The 27,912-nt window shown below is 47.5% G+C and overlaps 1 protein-coding gene across 1 annotated transcript in view; it reads right to left on the bottom strand.

Annotated features, from left to right (window-relative positions):
* rxfp1 (relaxin family peptide receptor 1) overlaps positions 1–27,912 on the bottom strand; it is a gene marked incomplete at both ends in the record, with an annotated part of 51,327 nt that overhangs the window by 3,793 nt on the left and 19,622 nt on the right. The window contains 14 exons of the mRNA XM_079744829.1: positions 2,095–2,313; positions 6,623–7,033; positions 10,533–10,762; positions 11,308–11,379; positions 11,871–11,942; positions 13,193–13,264; positions 13,832–13,903; positions 22,370–22,441; positions 22,670–22,738; positions 23,204–23,275; positions 23,460–23,531; positions 24,725–24,796; positions 24,988–25,059; positions 26,250–26,355. Coding sequence (XP_079600955.1) covers positions 2,095–2,313; positions 6,623–7,033; positions 10,533–10,762; positions 11,308–11,379; positions 11,871–11,942; positions 13,193–13,264; positions 13,832–13,903; positions 22,370–22,441; positions 22,670–22,738; positions 23,204–23,275; positions 23,460–23,531; positions 24,725–24,796; positions 24,988–25,059; positions 26,250–26,355 — 1,683 coding nt within the window. The remainder of the gene's footprint in view (positions 1–2,094; positions 2,314–6,622; positions 7,034–10,532; positions 10,763–11,307; positions 11,380–11,870; positions 11,943–13,192; positions 13,265–13,831; positions 13,904–22,369; positions 22,442–22,669; positions 22,739–23,203; positions 23,276–23,459; positions 23,532–24,724; positions 24,797–24,987; positions 25,060–26,249; positions 26,356–27,912) is intronic.

The following is a 27,912-nucleotide window of genomic DNA, read 5'->3' as shown; positions in this document are numbered from 1 at the left end:
TAGCCCGACACTTCTTTAGTAGTATAATAAGGGTCTTAACCTTTAAAACGAGGCATTGATAACTTTGTAAGTGTACAGATTGTTTATTAAAAAGGATATTTTATACACACAATACCATCAGTAGATCACTCGTCGACACCATCTTGTTTTAAGACTCGATAGTAGATTGGCGAACACAGAGCTTGCGTGTTCCTGACGGATGTCACAATCTCTGTGTTCGTCAATCTACCTATCGAGTCTTAAAAACAAGATGCTAGTTTTTACCATAACACATGCCCCTATCGTTCCAAGTTTATAACGTTTTGATAGAATCGGCTAAAAACAGCCAACTGAAGAAAGCGTCTATATGCGTTTTTTTGTGCTCCAAAACGAACGTTCAAACTCATTATATACAAAACATATCCCAAGTCCATTTTACACCGGATTTGTCCTTTAAAGAGCCTTCTCAGTCCTTCATATAGCCTGTGAGGTTTTTCTTTTCTTTTTTGCGGGTTGGGGGGTGCCCTTTTTTTCAGGTCAGAGCAACTGCCCCTCAAAATTCCTGTGTCCTCAGTCTAAACCCCTCCCACTCAGTCTAAACCCCTCCCACTCAGCCATAACCCCCTCCCACTCAGTCTAAACCCCTCCTACTCAGTCTAAACCCCTCCCGCTCAGTCTAAACCCCTCCCACTCAGTCTAAACCCCTCCCACTCAGTCTAAACCCCTCCCACTCAGTCTAAACCCCTCCCACTCAGCCATAACCCCCTCCCACTCAGTCTAAACCCCTCCCACTCAGTCTAAACCCCTCCTACTCAGTCTAAACCCCTCCCACTCAGTCTAAACCCCTCCCGCTCAGTCTAAACCCCTCCCACTCAGTCTAAACCCCTCCCACTCAGCCATAAACCCCTTCCCACTCAGTCTAAACCCCTCCCGCTCAGTCTAAACCCCTCCCACTCAGTCTAAACCCCTCCCACTCAGCCATAACCCCTTCCCACTCAGTCTAAACCCCTCCCACTCAGTCTAAACCCCTCCCACTCAGTCTAAACCCCTCCCGCTCAGCCATAAACCCCTTCCCACTCAGTCTAAACCCCTCCCACTCAGCCATAAACCCCTCCCACTCAGCCATAAACCCCTCCCACTCAGCCATAAACCCCTCCCACTCAGCCATAAACCCCTTCCCACTCAGTCTAAACCCCTCCCACTCAGTCTAAACCCCTCCCACTCAGCCATAAACCCCTTCCCACTCAGTCTAAACCCCTCCCACTCAGTCTAAACCCCTCCCACTCAGTCTAAACCCCTCCCACTCAGCCATAAACCCCTTCCTACTCAGTCTAAACCCCTCCCACTCAGTCTAAACCCCTCCCACTCAGTCTAAACCCCTCCCACTCAGTCTAAACCCCTCCCACTCAGCCATAAACCCCTCCCACTCAGTGTGATCCCCTCCCACCACCCTTCAAGTGGTTAAGTGGTCATCAAAAGTATTTTTACGGATCCAATCAATAGTATGTTTACAGAATTTGCTTGAATCGGTTCGAGATAGGGTCTAATTGGATCGTTTTTAAGAAGACTTGGCCGGCATCTGTGACAGGATTCTCAAAGTAGTGACTCCCCCCGCCCCCAAAAACAGCGCGATCGAAAACGGACTTATGTATTAATGCCTACTCGTCAAAAAAATCAATAAAAAAATCATTAAGGTTACTACAATAATCAGGCCAACTTTGATATTGTTTCTTTATAAATTTCTTCCAAATTATGGAAAACTTCTTCAACAAAAAAAAATTCAATATTCCACGTTTTACTGTGGAATGTGTGTGTGCGTGTGTTCCTGGGATGTCCACCTGCAGCAGTATGTGTGTGTGTGCGTGCGTGTGTCCGTGCGTGTGTGTCTGTGCATGTGTGTGTGCGTGTGTTCCTGGGATGTCCACCTGCAGCAGTATGTGTGTGTGCGCGTGCGTGTGTCCGTGTGCGTGTGTTCCTGGGATGTCGACCTGCAGCAGTATGTGTGTGTGTGTGCGTGCGTGCGTCCGTGCGTGTGCTTGCGTACCTGGGATGTCGACCTGCAGCAGTATGTGTGTGTGTGCGTGCGTGTGTCCGTGCGTGTGTGTGCGTGCGTACCTGGGATGTCGACCTGCAGCAGGGACAGCACCTTGAGGATGAAGATGGGGATCCAGCAGAGGGAGTCGGTGATGACGATGCTGAAGAAGCGCCGTGCGATGCTGAGCTCGTTGCGGAGGTGGTTGGTGTATAGCGGCGTCTGCGTGCCCGTCGTCTGGATGTTGTAGAACATGCTGGCGTAGGACAGCACGATGATCAGGAAGGCCAGCAGGTTCAGACCTGAGCAACAGAGCCAGAGAGAGGGGGTCACAACACCGGAGCAGTAGAGAACAGACCAGTAGAGAACAGACCAGAGCAGTAGAGAACAGACCAGAGCAGTAGAGAACAGACCAGTAGAGAACAGACCGGAGCAGTAGAGAACAGACCAGTAGAGAACAGACCAGAAGGAAACAGACCGGAGCAGTAGAGAACAGACCAGACCAGTAGAGAACAGACCAGACCAGTAGAGAACAGACCAGTAGAGACCAGACCAGTAGAGAACAGACCAGGCCAATAGAGAACAGACCGGACCAGTAGAGAACAGACCAGTAGAGAACAGACCGGGCCAATAGAGAACAGACCGGACCAGTAGAGAACAGACCAGTAGAGAACAGACCGGGCCAATAGAGAACAGACCGGACCAGTAGAGAACAGACCAGTAGAGAACAGACCGGGCCAATAGAGAACAGACCAGACCAGTAGAGAACAGACCAGTAGAGAACAGACCAGTAGAGAACAGACCCAGTGTTTCCCACAGACCAGGTAGCAATGTGTGGTGCCCCACTGGCCCCCTGAGCAGATATCAGAAAGAGTGCTATGCGGAGATGAATGAACGGAAGGATATTTATATTTCAAAATCGTGTAAAAAAATAAATAAATAAAAGCAGAATCAATTGCTGGAGCTGGGTGTTGATTCTGTGGCGCTGCGCTACACATCGGTCTATGTATGGGAAACACTGAGACCAGTAGGAAACAACAGTAGAGACCAGACCAGTAGAGAACAGACCGGACCAATAGAGAACAGACTGGACCAGAGGGGGGGGGGGATTGCTCGATTTGCGTAATTGCGCAATCGGGCACAAAACACATTTCAAAGTGGACCTCCCGATCTTCCCGATCTCCAGTCCCTGCTGCATAGCGAATTAAAATCGACGGCACAACGGGCTGGGGGTCTAACACCATAATCTATCTAAACTATAACCGCACTTCCCATTAATCGCAAATATCCCGCTGCTTCGGGTTTTCCTTTGTAGGCGCGTTGAGAGGAGTGGGTGAATGCGCTGTCGGTGCGTGTGCAGTGTATCAGTGATACGCGGGTTTATCCAATAAGTGGTAGTGTACCCGCGCACCATTGGCATGTATGCACGCTTGTCTCTGTGTGCGTGTGTGAACGAGAATGACTGGGAGAAAGAGTGCTATGCGGAGATGAGTGAACGGAACTATATTTATATTTCAAAGTCGCGTAAAAAATTAATAAATAAAAGCAGAATCAATTTGTGGTGCTCGGTGTTGATTCTAATGTCCAATGTTCGCCACACATTGGTCTATGTATGGGAAACACTGAGACCAGTAGGAAACAACAAGGCTGGTCAACAGACCAGTAGAAAACAGACCAGACCAGTAAAGAACAGACCGGGCCAAAAGAAAACAGACCAGAAGGAAACAGACCGGACCAGTAGAGAACAGACCAGTAGGAAACAACAAGGCTGGTCAACAGACCAGTAGAAAACAGACCAGACCAGTAGAGAACAGACCAGTAGAAAACAGACCGGACCAGTAGAGAACAGACCAGTAAAGAACAGACCGGACCAGTAGAGAACAGACCAGTAGAGAACAGACCAGTAGAGAACAGACCACTAGAAAACAGACCAGTAGAAAACAACAAGGCTTGTCTTCAGACCAGAGCAGCAGTAGAAAACAGACCGGACCAGTAGAGAACAGACCAGTAAAGAACAGACCGGACTAGTAGAGAACAGACCAGTAGAGAACAGACCACTAGAAAACAGACCAGTAGGAAACAACAAGGCTTGTCTTCAGACCAGAGCAGTAGAGAACAACATGCTGGTCACCAGAGGACTCTCATAGTCCTACTTTAGTTTGTTGGCTGTTAGCTCCTTTCACAATTTTTTCATGCCAGACTCCTGTGGTGAACATGATCCCTTTGCTAGCAGGCTCACTCACACATACACACACACACACACACACGCACACACACACCACACACACGCACACACACACGCACGCACATACCCAAACCCACACGCACACGCACACAAATCCCAGTGTTATTTGATGTGACAATCTTATTGCTCTGGGGGAGAAAGCACATAATTGGTTTTGACAAAACAAATTTAGGGAAGTCAGGGAGAGATGGAGAGGAAGAGGAGGAGAGGAGAAAAGGAGGAGGAGGAGGAGAGGAGAAAAGGAGGAGGAGGGGAGGAGGAGGAGAGGAGAAAAGGAGGAGGGGAGGAGGATGCTGTGGGGAGGAGAAGCAGAGGAAGAGGAGGAGAGGAATAGGAGGCGGAGGGGAGGAGGGGGGAAAATGAGGAGGAGGATGGAGGGAGAAGATGCGAAAAGGAGAAGGAAGAGGTGGAGGAGGAGGATGCTGAGAGGAGAAGCAGAGGAAGAGGAGGAGGAGGGGAGGCGGAGGCTTAAGGGCCTCAGGGCTTTTACATGTTTTGCATGAACAGGGTCTACAGAGGACTATCAATCCCTGACAGGCCTGTGGTCTACAGAGGACTATCAATCCCGGACAGGCCTGTGGTCTACAGAGGACTATCAATCCCTGACAGGCCTGTGGTCTACAGAGGACTATCAATCCCTGACAGGCCTGTGGTCTACAGAGGACTATCAATCCCTGACAGGCCTGTGGTCTACAGAGGACTATCAATCCCTGACAGGTCTGTGGTCTACAGAGGCTTCCATAAGCCCCCTAGAAGTCTTACTCGTCTATATAGGCCTTCAGAAGCTCTCTAGAGGTCCTCCTGGTCTAGAGAGGTCCTACAGGTCTCCAGAGGTTCTACAGGTCTAATGAGGTCCTACAGGTCTCCTGAGGACCTACAGGTCTAGAGAGGTCCTATAGGTCTCCAGAGGTCTTACAGTAGGTCTCTAGAGGTCCTACAGGTCTCTAGAGGTCCTACAGGTCTCCTGAGGACCTACAGGTCTAGAGAGGTCCTACAGGTCTCTAGAGGTCCTACAGGTCTCCAGAGGTCCTACAGAAGGTCTCTAAAGTTCCTACAGGTCTAGAGAGGTCCTACAGGAGGTCTCCAGAGGTCCTGAAGGTCTCTAGAGGTCCTACAGGTCTCCTGAGGACCTACAGGTCTAGAGAGGCTACAGGAGGTCTCCAGAGGTCCTACAGAAGGTCTCCTGAGGTCCTACTGGTCTCTAGAGTTCCTACAGGAGGTCTCCAGAGGTCCTACAGAAGGTCTTCTGAGGTCCTACTGGTCTCCAGAGGTCCTACTGGTCTCTAGAGGTCCTACAGGTCTCCAGAGGTCCTACTGGTCTCTAGAGGTCCTACAGGTCTCCTGAGGTCCTACTGGTCTCTAGAGGTCCTACAGGTCTCCTGAGGACCTACAGGTCTAGAGAGGTCCTACAGGTCTCCAGAGGTCCTACAGAAGGTCTCTAAAGTTCCTACAGGTCTAGAGAGGTCCTACAGGAGGTCTCCAGAGGTCCTGAAGGTCTCTAGAGGTCCTACAGGTCTCCTGAGGACCTACAGGTCTAGAGAGGCTACAGGAGGTCTCCAGAGGTCCTACAGAAGGTCTCCTGAGGTCCTACTGGTCTCTAGAGTTCCTACAGGAGGTCTCCAGAGGTCCTACAGAAGGTCTCCTGAGGTCCTACTGGTCTCCAGAGGTCCTACTGGTCTCTAGAGGTCCTACAGGTCTCCAGAGGTCCTACTGGTCTCTAGAGGTCCTACAGGTCTCCTGAGGTCCTACTGGTCTCTAGAGGTCCTACAGGTCTCCTGAGGACCTACAGGTCTAGAGAGGTCCTACAGGTCTCCAGAGGTCCTACAGAAGGTCTCTAAAGTTCCTACAGGTCTAGAGAGGTCCTACAGGAGGTCTCCAGAGGTCCTGAAGGTCTCTAGAGGTCCTACAGGTCTCCTGAGGACCTACAGGTCTAGAGAGGCTACAGGAGGTCTCCAGAGGTCCTACAGGTCTCCAGAGGTCCTACAGAAGGTCTCCTGAGGTCCTACTGGTCTCCAGAGGTCCTACTGGTCTCTAGAGGTCCTACAGGTCTCCAGAGGTCCTACTGGTCTCTAGAGGTCCTACAGATCTCCTGAGGTCCTACTGGTCTCTAGAGGTCCTACAGGTCTCCTGAGGTCCTACTGGTCTCCTGAGGTCCTACTGGTCTCTAGAGGTCCTACAGGTCTCCAGAGGTCCTACTGGTCTCTAGAGGTCCTACAGGTCTCCAGAGGTCCTACAGGTCTCCTGAGGTCCTACTGGTCTCTAGAGGTCCTACAGGTCTCCTGAGGTCCTACAGGAGGTCTCCTGAGGTCCTACACAGAGGTGGGTGTGCTCTATCAGGGCCAGGTGTGGCGCGGAGCACCACCCACCCAGGAAGATGACGATGGAGTAGACGTGGGCCCAGGGCGTCTCCGGCCGCTCCGAGTGCAGCGGGAAGCAGACGCCGTTGGTGCCGTAGAAGTTCCTGAAGAGGCGGTTGCAGGCGAGGGGCAGGAAGGCGATGAGGAGGCCCAGCGCCCAGACGGCCAGCAGGATGCTGACGGTGCGGCGCCAGCCCGGTGTCACGTACTGGAAGGGGTACACGATGCAGATGTACTTCTCCAGGGTCAGGTAGGTGAGCAGCAGCACCGACACCTCGGTGCTCAGCATGGCCAGCGCCCCCACCACCTGGCAGGCCGCGCTGTCCATCCAGGCCACGGCGTGCCGGTTGTACTCGCCCCGGAACTTCAGGTCGTACGCCCCGATCATGAAGAGGTACACGCCCATCAGCCCGTCAGCGCCTGGGGAGAGGGGTGAGACAGGAGCCATGAAGAGGTACACGCCCATCAGCCCGTCAGCGCCTGGGGAGAGGGGTGAGACAGGAGCCATGAAGAGGTACACGCCCATCAGCCCGTCAGCGCCTGGGGAGAGGGGTGAGACAGGAGCCATGAAGAGGTACACGCCCATCAACCCGTCAGGACCTGGGGGGATAGATGGGGGTTAGACAGGTGGGGTTAGACAGGTGGGGTTAGAAAGGTGGGGGTTAGACAGGTGGGGTTAGACAGGTGGGGGTTAGACAGGTGGGGGTAAGACAGGTGGGGTTAGACAGGTGGGGTTAGACAGGTGGGGGTTAGAAAGGTGGGGGTTAGACAGGTGGGGGTTAGACAGGTGGGGTTAGACAGGTGGGGGGTAGACAGGTGGGGGGTAGACAGGTGGGGGGTAGACAGGTGGAGTTAGACAGGTGGGGGTGGACAGGTGGGGGTTAGACAGGTGGGGTTAGACAGGTGGAGTTAGACAGGTGGGGTTAGACAGGTGGGGTTAGACAGGTGGGGGTTAGACAGGTGGGGGTTAGACAGGTGGGGGTGGACAAGTGGGGTTAGACAGGTGGGGGTTAGACAGGTGGGGGGTAGACAGGTGGGGTTAGACAGGTGGGGGTTAGACAGGTGGGGGGTAGACAGGTGGGGGGTAGACAGGTGGGGTTAGACAGGTGGGGGTTAGACAGGTGGGGGGTGGACAGGTGCGGTTAGACAGGTGGGGGTTAGACAGGTGGGGTTAGACAGGTGGAGTTAGACAGTGGATAGAGAGACCTTAGCGTGTGATACATCAACTCTGCTGAAAAGCATTGTATCATATTTTTAGTAGCATTACAAAGTTCCTCTTTTATGAATGCATGACTCTTGACTTTGAAATGCGGAGAAGAACACCAATTAAACGTTAGTCGTTGCATATTTTACAGCCCACGGCCAAACAGTGATTAACTATTCAACAGCAAGTCCTAATGGACTCATCGTCGTCACTCTGTGGCTCCCACAGCCCCCCACCCCGATCAACCCCCCGTTGTGAGCTGGTTTCATCCTCCCTCCCTGAGAGCAGCACTGGGCCAGCTGGCCTTCAGGCTTCTGGGAACCAGCAGTCAGCCTGCTCCCTGATACCACCACCACCACGGAGAACTCTCTGCCACGGAGAACTCTCCGCCACAGAGAACTCTCCGCCACAGAGAACTCTCCACCACGGAGAACTCTCCACCACGGAGAACTCTCCATCACCGAGCACTCTCCACCACGGAGAACTCTCTCCATGGAGAACTCTCACCACGGAGAACTCTCCACCACGGAGAACTCTCCATCACCGAGCACTCTCCACCACGGAGAACTCTCTCCATGGAGAACTCTCACCACGGAGAACTCTCACCACGGAGAACTCTCACCACGGAGAACTCTCCATCACCGAGAACTCTCCTTCACGAGAACTCTCCACCACGGAGAACTCTCCTCCACCAGGGAACGTTGGTCAAACAGCAGCCGACCTCTCGTCCACATCGAGGTCCATGTTTTTTAATCAGCATCGTTGTCTTCATCGTTCACCTGGTCTTCATCTTGAAGGTAACTACGGAGACATGTCCAGATGGAGATCTCAGCTGGTGAACCCGGTGTCTGGAGACCCAAAGAGAAGGAACAGGTCTCGTGGGCAGGGTTTTCCACTCCCAGCAGGAACGTTTTGAGCCATAATGTTCTTGAATGTGCTCCAGGTGCTTCGATCAGCTGCCCTCTGCGTTAACGAGCCAGTGATCAGGGAGTTGAGCCACCACATCCAGCACCCCCGACCAGGCCAGCTTTCGTTACGCCCCCAGCCACAGCAGGGAGAGCGCAGGAACGCCCCTGCTCTTATTGTGGTAGGACGCCTCACAGGCGGAGGGCTTCGGCAGGTCGGAGTAAATAAGAGCGTGTTGTTGCGTGTTGCAGAGGGCTTGATGCCTGACACAGAAACACCCTCGGAGGAGAACTATCACAGCCTTTAATCCTAGCGGTACATAGCACCTGCAGGCCACTGTTCAGTTTAACCCCAGCACCACTGAGAAGAGATACATATATATATATATATATATATATATTACCCAGTAAACCAACACCACAGCACTAACATGATATATAACCCAGTTAATTCTAGATACTATACATGAATATATAGTATTTATACTAGTATCTACTAGTATCTATACTATATATGAATATAGTATCTATACTAGTATCTACTAGTACCTATACTGCAGTGGCAGCTGCTGGTGTGTCAAAGAGGGGAAGCTCATTTTCGGCCTACATCTTATAAATTGTCAATTTACTTATATGTAAATTCTGCTCTTTCCTTTTCAAGGAAATGCTCTGTGACCCTGTCATACCGACTAGCTGTCTTGGCTTATCTCCTCTCATTGTCCAGCATTCTTAAACGGCCTTGGCCCATTGTGTTACAGGTGTAGGACTTGAGCCGCTTTGAACAGGAGAAGCTCCTTTCTACACCTGCAGATGTAGCTCCAATTGTTGCCTATAATGAGAAAAGTTTGTAAAGCAAAGAGACACTGCACTGTCCATGTCTTTAAGGAACACCAAGAAATCAAACAGCTTTCCCCTGTCACCCTGCAAGTCCTAATCTGAAGACCTCAGGCTCCCTGAATCAAAGTGATGGGCAACTACCAAAACGATATTAAACTCAAACGGAAAAAGGAAATTTGGGAATTTTGTTAAACTGAAACAAGGAATTGTGTGTATAAGTGTATGAATTGTATGGTGAAAATTGTCCAGCAATTTCACCAAGCAAATATCAAGAAATAGGTTGCAGTTTGTCTTTTGACTAGCTTGCAAAATCCGCGATGGGACTGAGGACTAAAGAGAGCTCCGGCGACGTTTTATAGTTCAAAACTGCTATCAATCAAACCCTCCAATCATCACGCCAGCGTCCAGGCCAGCCCACTCCTCCATTCACCCCCAGAGACGCTGAGCGTCCATGGGAGGGACATAATCGTAGCATTGTCCAAGGACCGCACTAAAAAAAGCTGTTCTATGCAGCCCCATTGAAGTGGAACGAACTCATCTTCGAGATGGACGTCTTCTAACGCACTTTTAGTCAATGAAACGTTAACACAACAGTATATATTTGACAATTTAATTTTTTAAATTTTAGGGGAAGCCGAGCTTCCCTTGCAGTTTTAGAGAAATTGCCATTGTCTATTCTATGTATGAATATATACTATTTATACTAGTATCTACTCATATCTGTACATGAATATATAGTATCTATGCTAGTATCTACTTGTATCGATACTATCTGTACTATATATGAATATATAGTATCTATACTAGTATATACTAGTTCCTATATTGTCTATACTATATTTGAATATATTGTATCTATCCTAGTATCTATTAGTACCTATACTGTGTATACTATAAATACTATATATCTACACTAGTACCTATAGTATCTATATTATACCATAGATGCTCTATCTTCCTGTGTGGGACTCACAGCAAAGGGAGATGATGCACATGGCGTGCAGCTTGTTCTCCGAGCGGATGTAGGAGCGCATGCAGATGACGAAGAGGTTCCCACAGCAGGTGGCGGCGGAGACCACCCACACGAAGACCCTCAGCATCACGTTGGCCAGCAGGTCCTCCAGCGACGAGATGCCGTCGGTGTTGGGCTTACAGCTGCGGACGTGGGGCGCGTAGCCGCAGTACTGGAACCGCTTGAAGTAGCTGAGGAGGGTGGAGGAGCAGGGCGGAGGGGTGGAGCAGTGGAAGTTATATTTAATACGGTTACTCCGCCTACATGTGGGTGAGGTGGTGGTGGTGGAGGTATATTACACCATCTACATGTGGGTGAGGTGGTGGTGGTGGAGGTATATTACACCATCTACATGTGGGTGAGGTGGTGGTGGTGGAGGTATATTACACCACCTACATGTGGGTGAGGTGGTGGTGGAGGTATATTACACCACCTACATGTGGGTGAGGTGGTGGTGGAGGTATATTACACCACCTACATGTGGGTGAGGTGGTGGTGGAGGTATATTACACCATCTACATGTGGGTGAGGTGGTGGTGGAGGTATATTACACCATCTACATGTGGGTGAGGTGGTGATGGTGGAGGTATACTACACCATCTACATGCGGGTATGGCGGTGGTGGTGGAGGTGTATCACACCACCTACATGCGGGTATGGCGGTGGTGGTGGAGGTATATTACACCACCTACATGCGGGTATGGCGGTGGTGGTGGAGGTATATTACACCACCTACATGTGGGTCAGGTGGGGCAGCGGCTCAAACATCCTGCGGTGGATGTTGGGGATCTCCAGACCTTCCAGACTCCTACAGGAGGGCAGAAGGTTGAGTCGTCTGTGGTGCTCTGGATACTCTGTTATTACATACACTATATGTACATTATATACATCATATATACATTATATACATTTTATCTACATTATATATAATATACATTAGATCTACATTTCATCAACATCATATAAAACATACATTATATATACATTAGATATATATAATATACATTATACATACATTATATAAAGAGTACGTATAGAGAGGAGGCATGGCACACGTCTGGCAAAAAACAAGTCATTACCAGATAAAATACATAATGGTTTGAATGTCTGTAAGGGATAGATGATATACTGTAATAAGTATTTAATGAGGATTGGGTCACTTAACGGCAGTTAAACCAGACACAGACTCAGAAGACACCTCCAGGCAGAAGGTGCTGCCTGGTGTTCCTGTGTGGTTAAGGTCCATGGAGTCAAGACCCTGACCACTGGTGAGAGGAGGACCTGAAGGAAAGCACTCACAGAGACTTGAGCTTGTGGAGCTCAGCGAATTGATCCACCTGGAGCTGGAAGATAGGGTTATACGATACGTTCCTGAGAGAGAGAGAGAGAGAGAGAGAGAGAGAGAGAGAGAGAGAGAGAGAGAGAGAGAGAGAGAGGGAGGGAGAGAGAGAGAGAGAGAGAGGGAGAGAGAGACAGAGAGAGTAGTATATTATCTATATATGTGTATATATATTCACAATATTCATCATCATCATGGGGTTAAGGTTAACCCAACAGAGAGAGGGAGAGAGAGAGAGAAATAGAGAAAGCAAGAGCCAGAGAGAGTATATATATTGAGTATATGCTACAAGTGAACCTCTTAAGATGACCAATTTGATTGGCTTGGGATATTGGGCAGTATCCCATGATTGAGATCACAACCTCAAATACAAACAAATAAACCGCTAATTAAAACAAATAAATGCCGGCAAAAAGTGCAATCTTGTTTATTTTTGTAGTGTTCACATGTAGTATATACTAAAACAATTATTCACCTCAGGCTCCGTGAATAGTGGGGAATAGCCCTATTCACTATACAGGCTATTCCCCACTATTCAATTTGCCTTTGGTGAATAATTGTTAAATATGTATATATATTCACATTATTCATCATGATGGGGTTAAGGTTAACCCTAGAGAGAGAGAGAGAGAGAGCGAGAGAGAGAGAGAGAGAGAGAGAGAGAGAGAGAGGAGAGAGAGAGAGACAGAGAGAGTAGTATATTATCTATATATATGTATATATTTATTCACATTATTCATCATCATCATGGGGTTAAGGTTAACCCTAGAGAGAGAGGGAGAGAGAGAGAAATAGAGAGAGTAAGAGCCAGAGAGAGTAGTAATATTATCTATCTATATATATATATATATATATATATATATATTTCGTATATGCTACAAGTGTACATCCTAAGATGGCGCAATTTGATTGGCTCGGGATATTGGGCAGTATCCCATGATTGAGATCTCAACCTCGGGATATTGCGTCTCGCCTCGTAATAAAAACAAATAAACCACTACTTAAAGCAAATAAATCCCAGCAAAAAGTGTTATCTTGTTTATTTTTGGAGTGTTACCGTGTAGTATATACTAAAACAATTATTCACCTCAGGCTCCGTGAATAGTGGGGAATAGCCCTATTCACTATACAGGATAATACCCACTATCAAATTTGCCTTCGGCGAATAATTGTTAAATATGTAAATATATATTCACATAATTCGTGTGATGGGTGGGGGTGGGGTTGGTGGGTGATGGGTGGGGGGTGGGGGTGTGCTGGCGGAGCAGAGAGCGCGTCTCACAGTTGGAGAAGATCCCCAAGGAAGGAGAAGAGGCGAGGAGGGAAGGAGGCCAGCCGGTTGTTGGACAGATCCCTGAAAGAGGTCAGAGGTCAGCACCCCTCACACTAGAGGACAGAGGTCAGCACCCCCCACACTAGAGGTCAGAGGTCAACACACCTCACACTAGAGGTCAGAGGTTAGCACCCCTCACACTAGAGGTCAGAGGTCAGCACCCCTCACACTAGAGGTCAGAGGTCAGCACCCCCCACACTAGAGGTCAGAGGTCAACACCCCTCACACTAGAGGTCAGAGGTCAGCACCCCTCACACTAGAGGCCAGAGGTCAGCACCCCTCACACAAGAGGTCAGAGGTCAGCACCCCTCACACAAGAGGTCAGCAGCCCTCTCAGTTAATGTCCTGAGTCAGGGATCCGAAGTCCGCCCTTCTCCCCGGCCTCCTGTGACCCCTAGTCTCAGTCCCTGATGCTTACTGTGATCTGTTACCTTCAGACACCTCTTTAAACAAATCAAGCAGAAACTCAAAGGAACAGAGCGATTTGTCGGTTCAAAGTACAGCCGTTCCTTCAGGGCCCCATCCTCAGTGGGGGGGGGGGTCTGAGTGAGCCCCAGTTCAGCTGCTCTGTGTGTGAAGACGACTCACAGCTCTCCTAGCAGGCGGAGCACGGAGAAGGCCTGGTCCTGGATCACACTGATCCTGTTCCTCTGGAGAACCCTGGAGAACAACAGAACACAGTCAGACATCACTGTCTAACCCCTACTTAATGACCTGTCTCTGTACTGTCTAACCCCTTCCTTCTCCTTAAAGATCTCCAATTATACTACTTTTCTGGTCTTAATTTCTTATTAATGACTCCTATAGAGCAACCTGACACGAATCACAGCACAAAAAACGATGTTGAAAAAAATACTAGATAAAATACCCGCGACTCGCAAGCCAACATCCGACAGGAAAACATTTTCCCATTACCTGAAGTGTTATACCGACATGGAATCGAAGCTCAAAATAATTTTCGAGTCCTCTCTGCATCATGTGGCCACCACCTAGTCCAGGCAAAGTAGCGTTTCCGACAGAATAATTGTATAATAATTTTTTTCAGCATAGATCATTTCTATGAGGTGTCCAGAACAACATACTAAAAGTCCTAAGAAAACCTAGTTGAGTAAATATGTTAATTTCTCATCAATCCCAGATGTGCGCCAATAAGGCCAGACAACAATACACCCCAATGGGGCTATTTTTTTTCCTTTACTCCTATCAAAATGAAACTATACACAATGAAAGTACCCATGAAAAGTAAAAAAAATGTATTACAAGTTTCTTTGAAAATGATTTTTAATATGCAAATGAGCTATACACTAATCGAATATGGCCAAAATACATCCAAAAGTAACTTTTTTTGTATTACAAGTTTCTTTTAAAATGAATATGAATATGCACATGAGCTCCAAACTTATTGAATATGTCCTAACTTGCATAGGCAGAAACACCATTCATATGTATGATAAATATATCGGCCCAATCTTCATCCAATCATCCTACTGCTTTTAGACTGGCCTCTAACCTGAAAACTGTCTGGCTTGGTAGTACCTGCCAGGGGTATAACCCCCGCCGGTATAGTATTCAGGGTCACGGAGGAACACAAGCCTCCCCACCACGACAAGGTAGCAACAAAAGGGGTGGTATTTTTTTGGTGTTTTTTATTTTTATTTTATCTTTTTAATTATTCAGCCTGGATCCTCAACCCCTTCTCTGTGGCTCTTGGTTCTGGCACCCCCTATATCAGTTCCTGGTTTGTTCTTTGCTTAGTTCTTCCCCTCTGGGTCATACTCATCTGAGAAAGCAGGCAACTGTGAGTTTGTGCAGCTAGTACCACGACATTCTCCGCAAATGTCAGTGCAAGGGAGTCCATGTTTGTTGCATGTGCATCTCTTTGTGCTGCAGTCTTTCTTGTAACTACAGCGAACTACATCTAGTATTTCTGGTGGTGCCGCAGGCTGATCGGTCATTGTTGGCATAAATCTCCCATCCAAAACATGCCACCCCCAGTTATTTGGGTCCATACATTCACTTCCCCCTTTCCACTCCATCATTTGGTAAAAGACCCAAAGACTATGGAACTTTGCAGCTGTTGACGTTGGAGGGAGAGATTGAGGTTCCACTGGAGATGAGTTCTGAGTTACTTTAAAACAGAATCGCCTGTATCTTAGCATATCCAGTGATTAATTTTTTTCGCCTCCATACAGTGATACTAGAGCTTTTTCACCTGCTGTAATGATGATGGCTTTTCCCACATTTTCCTGTGACTGGCTGAACACCTTGGCTTGTTTGAGAAAGCTAGTGTTGTTCTTTACTTTTTTCAGTGCCATTCCCTTTCCTATGCCAAATAGACGAGACGTAGAATCACAGCCTAAAGTGGCATGGATAAAGAGGAGATTGTCACACACCTTGGGATCCAGTAACTCCTTTGTCTGCTTTATGCACCATATCCGTCTTGTTTTTGTTGCTTTCTTTGGTTCTGGTGCCAGAAACAGCTCCTGTGCATTCAGATCAGCGTGATGCAACAAGAGTACTAACAAGTCTGTGTCATCCCCTACTAAGACTGTGTCTTTTGTTCTTGCAGAGGCAATGGCAGTTTGGACAATGAGCACATCTGCATTGTGCTTTGCATGGTCTGTGATACACCCAGCCCTCTCAAGTTTATCACTGAGATAAACCAAGAACCGCTGTTTGTTTTCCTTATTGTTAAGGAACTGGTCCTTTTTGGATTGGATGATCATGTCACCAGAGAAGTGTACAGTCACACCGGGAGTAACACCTGTTCGATTCAGTTGAGTGGCGTCTTTTATTGTTGGTTCTTATTTGTAGCCATCAAAGACTATGACAGTAGCCGTACCATATTTCTGTGTGACATATCTGACATACATTTCACACACACGGTCATATGTGGACCCTTGTAGCCATGGTAGACGATGTAGTAATGCACCCTCATCAAGGACATGCTGGACATCACTGCTGGGTTGTCTTTGCTGCTGCTCAATAGATTTCCAGAGGACATCGGCAAGAATTGCCTTGTTTGCCTGTAGGGGGAGGTAGGATGGTTCAAACAAAGCAGGCAGGTGACTGCAGAGTTCATACTTGAACAGTGATGGCATATCTTCACAACGGTCTCTCACTGCTACAAGCCGCTGGAATAACAGCTGTGGATCCACTACCACTGTCTCTCCTTTGATCTTGACAGTTGATCTAGAGGCAAGTGTCACTGCTTGGTCAGCTTTCCTGAAGGTGAATTCCTCCACTGGTTTCCCTACCATAGACTCCAAAATCTTGCACCCAATTTCCCTTGATTTCTCAACATTGACTCCCTACTGGGCTGTCATACCATTAGCAATGTTGTGAAGGGAAGGGTTCTCAGTGAATGGGTCTTTCTCTTTGAGAAAGGTGACAAGGGCAAGAGTGCCACTGACATCTCTAGTCTGCCTGGCCTTGGAGAGGTCTTTATGTTGGTCGCTGGTCTCATATGAGACACCCGTAAAAGACTGCATAGCATTGTTGATGTTTGCACATGCTGGCATTGAGAGGACCCACACCAAGTGTTGAGTCTCTGTAAATCCTTTTCCTCTTAAGCCTCCATGTGTTTTTACACTTCTCATGAGCACCTGCTCAATAATGAGATCAGTGGACAGTCCAGCCCAATACTTGTTGCTCCGCCTCACTACGTGAAATCCCTCCTCAAATTTCTTGTGGGCATTTGGATGTGTTTCAGGTAGGGCTGTCATCATTTGCAGGTATACATAGGCTGACTTTGTATATAGTCTGTGTCCAGAAGCGGCAAAGTAGTGTAGCATATCATGAACACACTGAAGGTGCAATCTCCAGTTGCCTGTCCTCTCAGTTTCTCAGAATATCAATCATGTCAATGTACTGCAGCCAAAGCTGTGCTGTTCTCATACGCATTGTATCCTTCTTGTTGTTGAGTGCACTCTGGATTCTCTCCAAAACCTCAGCAGAACAAAGTTCTTCTATCGGCATATTAGAAGACATGACTTGGTCATATAGCTCACCTGCAATATTCAAGTCAGTTGTGACTGTTTCTTGGGTATCTGGAACTTCCTCATCTGGCACAGTATCAGCGACAGGCGTCATCTCAACTGGAGGTTGTTCTGCTGTGTCTTTGGTTGGTAGTGGCACATTGTAAGCATCAGCCAGCAACATGGTGTTAAGTGTGGCATCCACTAGCATGTGACGACAAACTGCCCTGGACACAGCCTTGCCAGACATCATGTGGCACACTGTATTTCCAGCATACACCACCTCTAGTAGCTCCTCCAGTCCAGACCCTGCCATTAAATGTCCAATGCTACCCAAGAAGCTCATTTGCATGTGCAATCCCCCAAGCCTGAGACTGGATAATGGTCAAGGCTTTCCAGAAAAGGGATTGGTCGAACGTCAGAACAGGGGTCACATCATACTGCAGAGCTTGAGTTGCCACAAACCTCAATGTTGAGTATATGCAGGATTCACCACTGGGATCAAGATCAATCATTGGAAGGAATGTTACTGAAGCTCTCCCAGGGTGTTCATCTAGATGCAGCATCTGCATCATACCAGACCATGATGGCCTTTGAGAGTGAAGGAGTAGGGATGTCTTCCACAAAATATCCAGCTGTGATGTTTTGTTATCTGCTGGCAACAGAGCCAGTGGCTGATACACAATAGGTTCACGTATAGGAGGAAACTTAAAGTACTGAATGTTTATGCGACCAACCGCAGCAATATCTGCAGCAGTCACTTGGATCTTTGGAACAGGTTTGTTTTGTTGCATTCCTGATGTAATACTAGCTATTATACCCATTCCATGGATGCTTTGCATCCTTTCCTTCTGCCCTTGTAGTCCAAGACATGCTGCCCACCAGCCATGCTCATGGAGTGTGTTTACCAAAAAGCGTGACGCAAAATGGTGATGCATCTGGACCCCTAAGCCAAGCTGAAAAGGTGCAATCATCGTCCTTGGTCTTATTGCTTGCATGATGGACTGTCCAATTGATGCAACCTTTATATCAATGTTTTTACCAGCAAACATATTCCTCAGTAGAACTTGTAGTGACTCTGGAACATAGCTTGCAGCAGCTGCAATGTCACTTGAGTCTGGGTAAGTATCGTTTAGGACTCCCATGAATTTGACATCACTTCCAATTAACTTTGTAGCGGTTTTAATTATATTCAGCTTCTCGTCTTCTGGATTATTAGATTTTTGTTGCTTGTGAAATTCATGAAGAATTGAGTGGGCTGTGTCTCCCAAAGTGACCACACATTGGGTTTTTTTTTCAGACCAGTCAGCATTACTCTATCTCCAAAGTGTTCCTTTATTTTAATTTTGATCCACTTTGCACAATATGGTTCACAATCTGTGTCTTGTAAGTACTCTGTCATCTTAACCATAAGGTCTTGAATAGTAATTTGTTCATCACCGTATTCTTCTAAAAAGTTTACCACCTTTAGGAATGCTGTTGTTCTCTCATAATATTCAGGTCTTCCGACTTTGAATCTTTTGGGTTTGTTGCCTGGGTTTGCAGAGAATTGACTCAGAATATTCTTCATATTTCGAAAGTTACTGTTGCATGCAATGTACCACGACCATGTTGTGGTACATTGCATCGGCTGCATGAAGGTCATGGACAGATGATATTCTCCCCCAAACAGTATCAGACCATTCATCGTTCTTTAAGTGGCAAACCTGCACAATCCTTTCCTCGAAGTCTAGGCTCTTGCTTATCTTATGTCTACTTGGTAGATATAAATGTTCTCCCTGTGCTTATTTTTCTTATCTATTTCAGTTGGTTGTCCACAGAACAAGCAATGCTCTTGAAAATTGAAGTTCTGTTCTGAGGGGAGATTATGTTTGATTTGTGGTTGTTGCAAAGATGGTATTACATTATCACATACAATATTTTCTGCTTTACAATAGTTGCGGTGGCATTCGATGTGTACTCTGTCTCCAGGAATTGTCCCTAAGCTACTTCCACGTTGAGCACTGGCACGGTTCACACCATTGCTGCCTTTTGCTCGTAGAACAACTGATGTTTTTTCATCACTGAATGACTCATTACACATTTTACACTTTTCCATTTCCCCTGTTTACATACATTACACACTGCATAAACAAAAAAGAAAAAAGAAAACAGTGTTGTCTAGCAATGAAATTAGGCCCTATAGAATTTGCTAGTGCCAGCAAGCTAACGTTAGTTCGTGTCAGTAGGCTAGGCGATGCTACTTCAAGATAAAAAGTAGTTTTGGCCTTAAGCAAAATGTATCTACAGTAAAATATCTAGTTAGAAAGGAGTTGGTAACTTAAAATGTTCCGATTGGGTTTCTAGCCTAGATATTGCTGTTGATAGCTTCTGCAAAGCTACTTTTCAAACGGTGGAAGTCTGATGTGTGGCCCGTCTGGTCTGAAATACTTGCTTAGCCTACTACAAAAAGAGAAGCAGTTGTGGTGTCTGGCAATGTGTGGAAAGTGTGGAATGTCTGGAAAGTGTGTCTATCTGGTTTTCATCTGTCTTCTGTGTGAGAGTGAATCGTTTAGTTGGTAAGAATAACTTCTGCCTTTTATCTCGTAATCTTACCAACAATACCAATCATTTGTAAATCTACCAGCCCAAAATGTAATCTCAGCATGTTACTAATGACTAAAATGGCTATTCTGACTTTCTGTCATGTCACTAGGTTAGGCTTGTTCACAAATAAAAAAGTGACCCAGGTAAGTGTGGCAAGTGACTTCAAATTTATTGTGTTTATGCATAGGTTAACTAACTGAATGGACATGAATGTGTTAGTTATTTGGCCCGTGTTTTACTTGTGGCTTTATGGCTTATTGGACAAGTCAATTTGGCCTAGTGTTGAGATCATTTGCAATAGATTAAAATAGATTTTTCCAAGAAACAAAAAAGTTCCTTTTCATGTATACTTTCACTGTGTGAGGTTTGATTGTGATAGGAGTAAAGGAAAAAATTAAGCCTATGCGGGTATATTTTGGGTATAGCCTATATTCAATTAGTGTATATCTCATTTGCATATTCAAATTCATTTTCAAAGAAACTTGTAATACAAAAAATGTTACTTTCCATGGATACTTTCATTGTACTGACGGCGGACATTTGGTCCGCCAACAACAAAAGTTACTTAGGAATGATGGTGCAGACAGCATTAGGCTACTTTAAAACTTGAGAAGGCTGCTCTTGCCTGCAAGAGGTTGAGAGGAAGACACACTTACGATGACATGGCTTGAGAAAAAGATCAGGTTCATTCAGCCTTTGGACTACATAAAGTAACAGCATGTGTCACCACCGCTTAAGTGCATTTCTATTTTAATTGTATGGGATAAAGTGACCTTTTTATACTTTTAATTGACCACTTAATTTTTGTTCTCATGTTTCCCAAAACCTTGTGTTTTTACTTTATCCTGTTGTTTGTGGATTTTACAGTGAGGCATTTCTTTGTGCAGACAATGATATTGTTCTTTCATATGGTTTTATATGCTATTTTGTATAGATTTATACAATAAACACTAAGTGATGATAGGGCTATGATGTTTGTCCATGTGTCTACAGTAAATTAAGAAACGGGAAAGTAAAGTAGTCAGTAGTGAAGTTACTTTTCAAATTCAGTAACTAGTTAAGTAATCTCATTACAATTTACAGAAGTAACTAGTAATAAGTAACTAATTACCTTTTTCGAGTAACTACCCCAACACTGCTCGTTTCCACCGAGGGGTACCACTACTGCACCTCTACAGTTCGTTGTGGTACAGTGCGTCTCTGTTCGGTTATATTGGCGTTTCTGTAGCCCACGGCTGGGCTGCGGAGCCGGGCTGCCCGCGGAAATAATGTTCTTGTTGTTCTTTTAATTGTTTGTTACCCTGACCTTTCTGTTTGACATTGTGGAAAGGATGTTAGTGAATGATTCAGAGCATGATGCATTTTAAATTGTTCTTAAAACAATTGTAGCTGAAAATAAACATAGCCAAATTACAACCAATAGCTTCAGTCATTGAGGGAAAAAATAGGCCCAATGCTAGGCCCAGATTTCTTTATTTAGTTTTACAAATCAAGAGTAGGCCTGATTTGACTAATTGACTTTGCATCATTTCCTTCTGCCCTTGTAGTCCAAGGCATGCTGCCCACCAGCTTTCAAAGTCCAATGCTGCCACTGGTGGATTTGTATTAATTCACATAATTATCCCTCCCAGCTATTTTGTAGTTCCCCACAAACACCCTGAAACAACTTGAGTCTCACATACTTATGCCACCATATTCCACTAACAGTGCAAGCAGGCCAATGGCAACCAAGCACGCAGTCCTTCCTCCCTCACTTTAAAACCACCAGCCGCCACTGTACAAATCGAAATACATTTACCATGAGACCGTGTTCTCATTTGCTTTGAGTGTATGTGTACGTGTTTCTGTGTCTCTGTTCTAGTGCTACCAATTTGTACAGCTGACAACAGCTAACAATAAATGACATCATTTTTAAGAATAGATGTGCCTCTTGCATGAGATGTGCGTAGATGAATAGGGCCGCAGGCCTATGCTACTTTATGTTGTTATATTTTATAACATCTTTCATAATGGAAGTACTTGGGGAGACAAATATTTTCTGTGGTGGTACGTGGTATAAAAGGTTTAGAACCACTGGTCTAACCCCTACCTGCTCCTTAATGATCTGTCTCTGTACTGTCTAACCCCTACCTGCTCCTTAATGACCAGTCTCTGTACTGTCTAACCCCTACCTGCTCCTTAATGACCTGTCTCTGTACTGTCTAACGCCTACCTGCTTCTTAATGACCTGTGTTTGTGCTGTCTAACCCCTACCTGCTCCTTAATGACCAGTCTCTGTACTGTCTAACCCCTACCTTCTCCTTAATGACCTGTCTCTGTACTGTCTAACCCCTACCTGCTCCTTGATGACCTGTCTCTGTACTGTCTAACCCCTACCTGCTCCTTAATGACCTGTCTCTGTACTGTCTAACCCCTACCTGCTCCTTGATGACCTGTCTCTGTACTGTCTAACCCCTACCTGCTCCTTAATGACCTGTCTCTGTACTGTCTAACCCCTACCTGCTCCTTAATGACGTGTCTGTACTGTGTGTCTGTACTCTGTTCTGGTATTCTCTGTACTTACAGGACTGTCAGCCGGCTGCAGGAGGAGAAGGAGGTGTTTCCAATAGTCTGGATCTCATTTCCCTCCAGGTCTCTTCATTAACAGAACAGAACAACAGACAAGAAACGGAGGTTGGACATACTTGCAGAATAGTGCTGTTTAGCATTTTAATACAAACCAATCGATTTATATTTGGAGCTTGTTTCTTATTCTGGCCACACACACACACACACACACACACACACACACACACACACACACACACACACGCACACACGCACACCATCACATATCATGAGTTGATATGTATTTGTATCTTACAGCCAGTTGAGTCGAGGCATTTCTCTGCAGACGTTCTCCAGTCGGGTCAGAGAGTTGTTCAGCAGAACACTGGGGGCCAGAAACACAAACTATAATACATACTAATACATAATACATGCAATCTAATACATATTGATAAATAATACTTCATACATACTAATACATACATATACATAATACATATTATCTAATACATATGAATGATAATAAGGCATGATAAATCCTAGGTGGATTCTTCCAGAACCGACTTCTGCCTTTAAACTTTCAGAACAATGCAGGGAAAGCCGATCACCACCACAACAATGCTCCAGCAGATGTTCACCAGAGGTTCCCTTCACAACGCAAACAGAGGAGAATGCTGACAGCAGCAACACCCTCGACACACTGAGCCAGACAGGGTAGTCAGGGGAGTTCATACTTAAGGGATGAATGAGTGAAGAGATGAATAAAGATTAAAAAGACATGAAGAAAAGAAGACATGAGGAGATGAGGATATGATGAGGTGAGGAGACAGATGAACGAAGAGGAGCTCACAGCAGGACCAGGGAGTTCAGTCCGGTGAAGGTGAGGGAGGAGATCTGTTGGATCTTGTTATTCTCCAGGATTCTGCAGAAACAGAAACATCTCCTTGTTAACACGAGTCGATCCAAACGCCAACAGCCACCCCATTTGGGACCACACACCCCAAGGCCTCCCTGCTACCACCACAGGCGGAGGCCACATGCTCTGCTGCTCAGAATACCAAACCCCGTATTAACATCAGCGCGCAGCTTCATTACGGGGAACGTACAACCACTCCAGCCTGTGCAGATCCTGGAAGACTCTGGGGAGCAGCACGGAGATCTGGTTGAAGCTGAGGTACCTGGAGTCCAGAGAGGAGAAGGTGAGGGGAGAGAGGAGAAGGAGAGAGGACAGAGGAGAGAGGAGAGAGAAGGAGGGAGGAGAGAGGAGAGAGGAGAGAGAAGGAGGGAGGAGAGAAGGAAAGAGGAGAGAGTAGAGAGGAGAAGGTGAGGGGAGAGAGGAGAAGGAGAGAGGACAGAGGAGAGAGAAGGAGGGAGGAGAGAAGGAAAGAGGAGAGAGGAGAAGGTGAGGGGAGAGAGGAGAAGGAGAGAGGCCAGAGGAGAAGGCGAGGGGATAGAGGAGAAGGAGAGAGGACAGAGAGAGGAGAAGGAGAGAGGAGAGAGGAGAAGAAGAGAGGAGAAGGTGAGGGGAGAGAGGAGAAGGAGAGATGAGAGAGGAGAAGGAGAGAGGAGAGGAGACGGTGAGAGGAGAGAGGAGAGAGAAGGAGGGAGGAGAGAGGAGAAGGTGAGGGGAGAGAGAAGGAGAGAGGAGAAGGAGAGAGGAGAGAGGAGAGGAGAAGGTGAGGGGAGAGGAGAAGGAGAGAGGAGAGAGGACAGAGAAGGAGGGAGGAGAGAGGAGAAGGTGAGGGGAGCGAGGAGAGAGAAGAGAGGAGAAAGAAGAGAGGAGAGAGGAAAGAGGAGAGAGGAGAGGAAGAGATAGAGAGGAGAGAGGAGAAGAAGGTGAGGGGAGGGAGAGAGAAGGAGAGAGGACAGAGGAGAGAGGAGAGAAAGGAGGGAGAAGGAGGGAGGAGAGAGAGAGGAGAGAGGAGAAGGAGAGAGGAGAGAGGAGAAGGAGAGAGGAGAAGAGAGAGAGGAGAGAGGAGAGAGGAGAGAGGAGAGAGGAGAGAGGAGAGAGGAGAGGAGAGAGGAAGGAGAGATGAGAAGGAGAAGGAGAGAGGAGAGCAACACATAAAACTCCTAAACTCCTCCCAGCAGAACTGCATTCAGACCATCACCCTACAATGGCACACGATGATGAACTGCTGTCTGAAGGGGCTGACGTTTGTGGGCTGGAGCCCCTTAGGGTCTACAGCTCGTATGGAAACACTCGTTATTACATTCATGTCCCGGCGCTACTTTCACACACGACTGTATGCATTGTTTTCATTCTGAAGAAGAACCTGTCAAGAGTTTAGCAGTGCGGTGCAGCAGACAGGATCAGCACGAGGACGCACTGATAACATATCAGGGTATTGACCCGGGCTCTTCCACTCACAGCCGTGTCAGGTTGTAGAGTCCTCTGAACGCATCGGGGTGGACCGCTGCTATACCGTTGTGCTGCAGATACCTGCAGGGAGAAACCAAGAGCCCCGTCCATCAGTGTGTCCAAGTGACAGACTGAGTGTACTCCTGTATGTGTCAAGATGGAGGAGAGAAAAGGAGAGGAGACGAGAGGAAGGAGGAAAGTGACAGACTGTCACTCAAGTCTGTGGACCTATAGCTAGTATTGTTGGAGACGCCAGGCTCCTCCAGACTCACAGCCGGTGGAGGCTCTGGTACTGGTAGAAGACGCGTCCGTTCAGATTCCCCAACAGGTTCCTCTGGAGAGACCTGCGGGGGAACACAGAACACCATCTCATTACGAGGGGAGCTAGGCTATGCTGCGCTATAATAATAAGAATGATAATGGATGGAATTTATATAGCACTTTTCTAGACACTCAAAGACGCTTTACAGTGAAGGGGGGACCTCACTAAGGCCACCCTGCGCTATGCTATGCTAAGCTACATTCTGCAAAGCTATTATATGCTGATTCATGTTAAGTGTTTCTTTAAGAAGATATTTTACTGGAGGAAACCTTTATAGCTCCTTTATATACTGTACTAGTGCGACCAGACTTTGTGTTCGCTTCTAGAGCCCCGCCTCCAGAGCCCCGCCTCCAGAGCCCCGCCTACAAAGCCCCGCCTCCAGAGCCCCGCCTCCAGAGCTCCGCCTCCAGAGCCCCGCCTCCAGCAACCTGATTGGTCAAAACGTATATAGAGTGAAAGAAAGTGTAACGCCGTGTTCCCCAGAGCTCGTCTGCCATGAGACCGTGTTCCGCACAACGTTGAACCTCAACCCAACAGCACGGCTGTTCAGGGCGTGTAGGAAGAAATTTGTAGAACAAAGACTGAGGCCGATAATGTGATAATGTGGACGGAACTGCTGGACTTGGCTGAGAGGAGTTCAGAGGAGTGCAGGCAGCTGGGGGCTGCTGATAACAACCTGATGGAGGCGGCAGAACAACACTGAGAACACATTACAGGGAGGAGGCGGAGGAGGAGGAGGAGGAGGGGAGGTGGAGTGAAGGAGGAGGAGGAGGAGTGAAGGAGGAGGAGGAGGGAGGAGGAGGAGTGAAGGAGGCGAAGGAGGAGGAGTGAAGGAGGAGGAGGAGGGAAGGAGGAGGAGTGAAGGAGGAGAAGGAGGAGGAGGAGTGAGGAGGAGAAGGAGGAAGGGGAACGAGGAGGAGGAGGAGGAGGAGTGAAGGAGGAGGAGGGGAGGAGAAGGAGGAGGAGGAGGAGTGAAGGAGAAGGAGGAGGAGGGGGAGGAAAAGGAGGAGGAGGAAAGGGAGGGGCAGAAGGAGGAGGAGGAGTGAAGGAGGAGGAGAAAGGAGGAGGAGAAAGGGGAGGAGGAAAGTGGGGGGAGGGCAGAAGGAGGAGGAGGAGTAAAGGAGGAGCAGGAGGAGGAGTGAAGGAGGAGGAGGAGGAGGAGTATTCCATTGTGTGTTCCATTGTATTTGATTGTCTACGGTTCCCACTCACATCATGGTGACGTTGACAGCGACGGAGGGAACGCTCTGCAGCCCGCCCCCATCACAGTCCACCTCCAGGCCCCGACACTGACATGACTCTGGGACTCCTCCTAGCACTGAGTAGCCGGAGGGAGAGGAGCACATGGAGGAGGTGTAGGAGTTAGAGGAGGAATAGGAGAAAGTCATCAGGGAAACAGAATACATACAGCAACAGACTCCTGTATGTGTAAAGATGGAGGAGAGGAGAGGAGAGAAGGGGAGAGGAGAGGAGAGGGGAGGAGAGGAGAGGAGAGGAGAGGAGAGGAGAGGAGAGGAGAGGAGAGGGGAGAAGGGGAGAGGGGAGGAGAGGAGAGGAGAGGAGAGGAGAGAGGGAGAAGGGGAGGGGAGAGGGGAGTAGACACACAGTTCACGCAGTACAAACACACACAAACACACAGCAAAGACAGTACACACAGTATACACACACACAAACACACACACACACACACACACACACACACACACAGACACACACACAAACACACACACACAGTACACACAGACCACACAATACAGAAACACACACACACACACACACACACACAGGTAACCACCGTGTGTCCGGGAGAACAGAGCCGTCATGAAGGGAGTCCGGGGGGATGTGTGGGCCCGCTCATTAAAGATCAGACGTGCTCCGAACCACCTCCCACTGGTCTGCTGCGTGCTGTCGTGTGTGTTAGCCCAGCTCACACACACACAGGCTCAATGAAGGACGGATTAGGTCAACACACGTCTAGAAGGTCCTACACCTCTTCCACATGAACAATATCATCCAATTCATTAACCCGGGGTGATTACCGTATTCATGATTTTATTGATTGGATTGGAAGTTGGAGCATATCAAGGCCAGTAAGTTTGTTCATACAAGAACATTTTTAATTAAAGTTTGATGTTGTAGTTATCAACTTGGTCAAATGAAAAATGTGTCTGGTGACCTGGACGGCCAAGGAGTGTCCAACAGCAGAAGGGTTTTCATGCTGCTCTTCCCTCCTCCACAAGGGGAGAGGCATTTGTGGAAATCACTGCTGAGGCTGTTTCTAGAGTTCCAGAGTCGTGTGGAGGAGGCATTCACACCCAACGATCTGCTCTGAGGAGCTGCAGGCCCTGGAGCTTCAGATTAGACATGTTCAGCTCCCGTGTTCCGTCCACCCGTAGTGCAAGGTCCATGACCCATTCGGATCGTTAAATTCAACCATCTTCAATGAACCCCTCCGACTCTGCTCTTAACGTAGAACATCTCCTCAGGACATGCCCCCCTGCTGCTCCTCAGTGGAGAAAATCACCCCATGTACACATCACATCTCCCCTGCTGAGGCAGGCTCCTCAGTAGAGAACAGCAGCCCATGTTCACATCACATCTCCTCAGAACATCTCCCCTGCTGAGGCAGGCTCCTCAGTAGAGAACAGCAGCCCATGTTCACATCACATCTCCTCAGAACATCTCCCCTGCTGAGGCAGGCTCCTCAGTAGAGAACAGCAGCCCATGTTCACATCACATCTCCTCAGAACATCTCCCCTGCTGAGGCAGGCTCCTCAGTAGAGATCATCACCCCTTGTTGACTCAAGGTCTTCTCAAAGGCCTGGACCTGCTGGTTCTATAATCTCCTGGATCTCAAGACAACAGACGTTTCATG

The sequence above is a fragment of the Pollachius pollachius genome, assembly GCF_949987615.1.
Source record: "Pollachius pollachius genome assembly, chromosome: 10".
NCBI classification, from domain to species: Eukaryota; Metazoa; Chordata; class Actinopteri; order Gadiformes; family Gadidae; genus Pollachius; species Pollachius pollachius.
The sequence above is the reverse complement of the archived record's forward strand: the minus strand, read 5'-3'. Positions and strand labels throughout refer to the sequence as shown.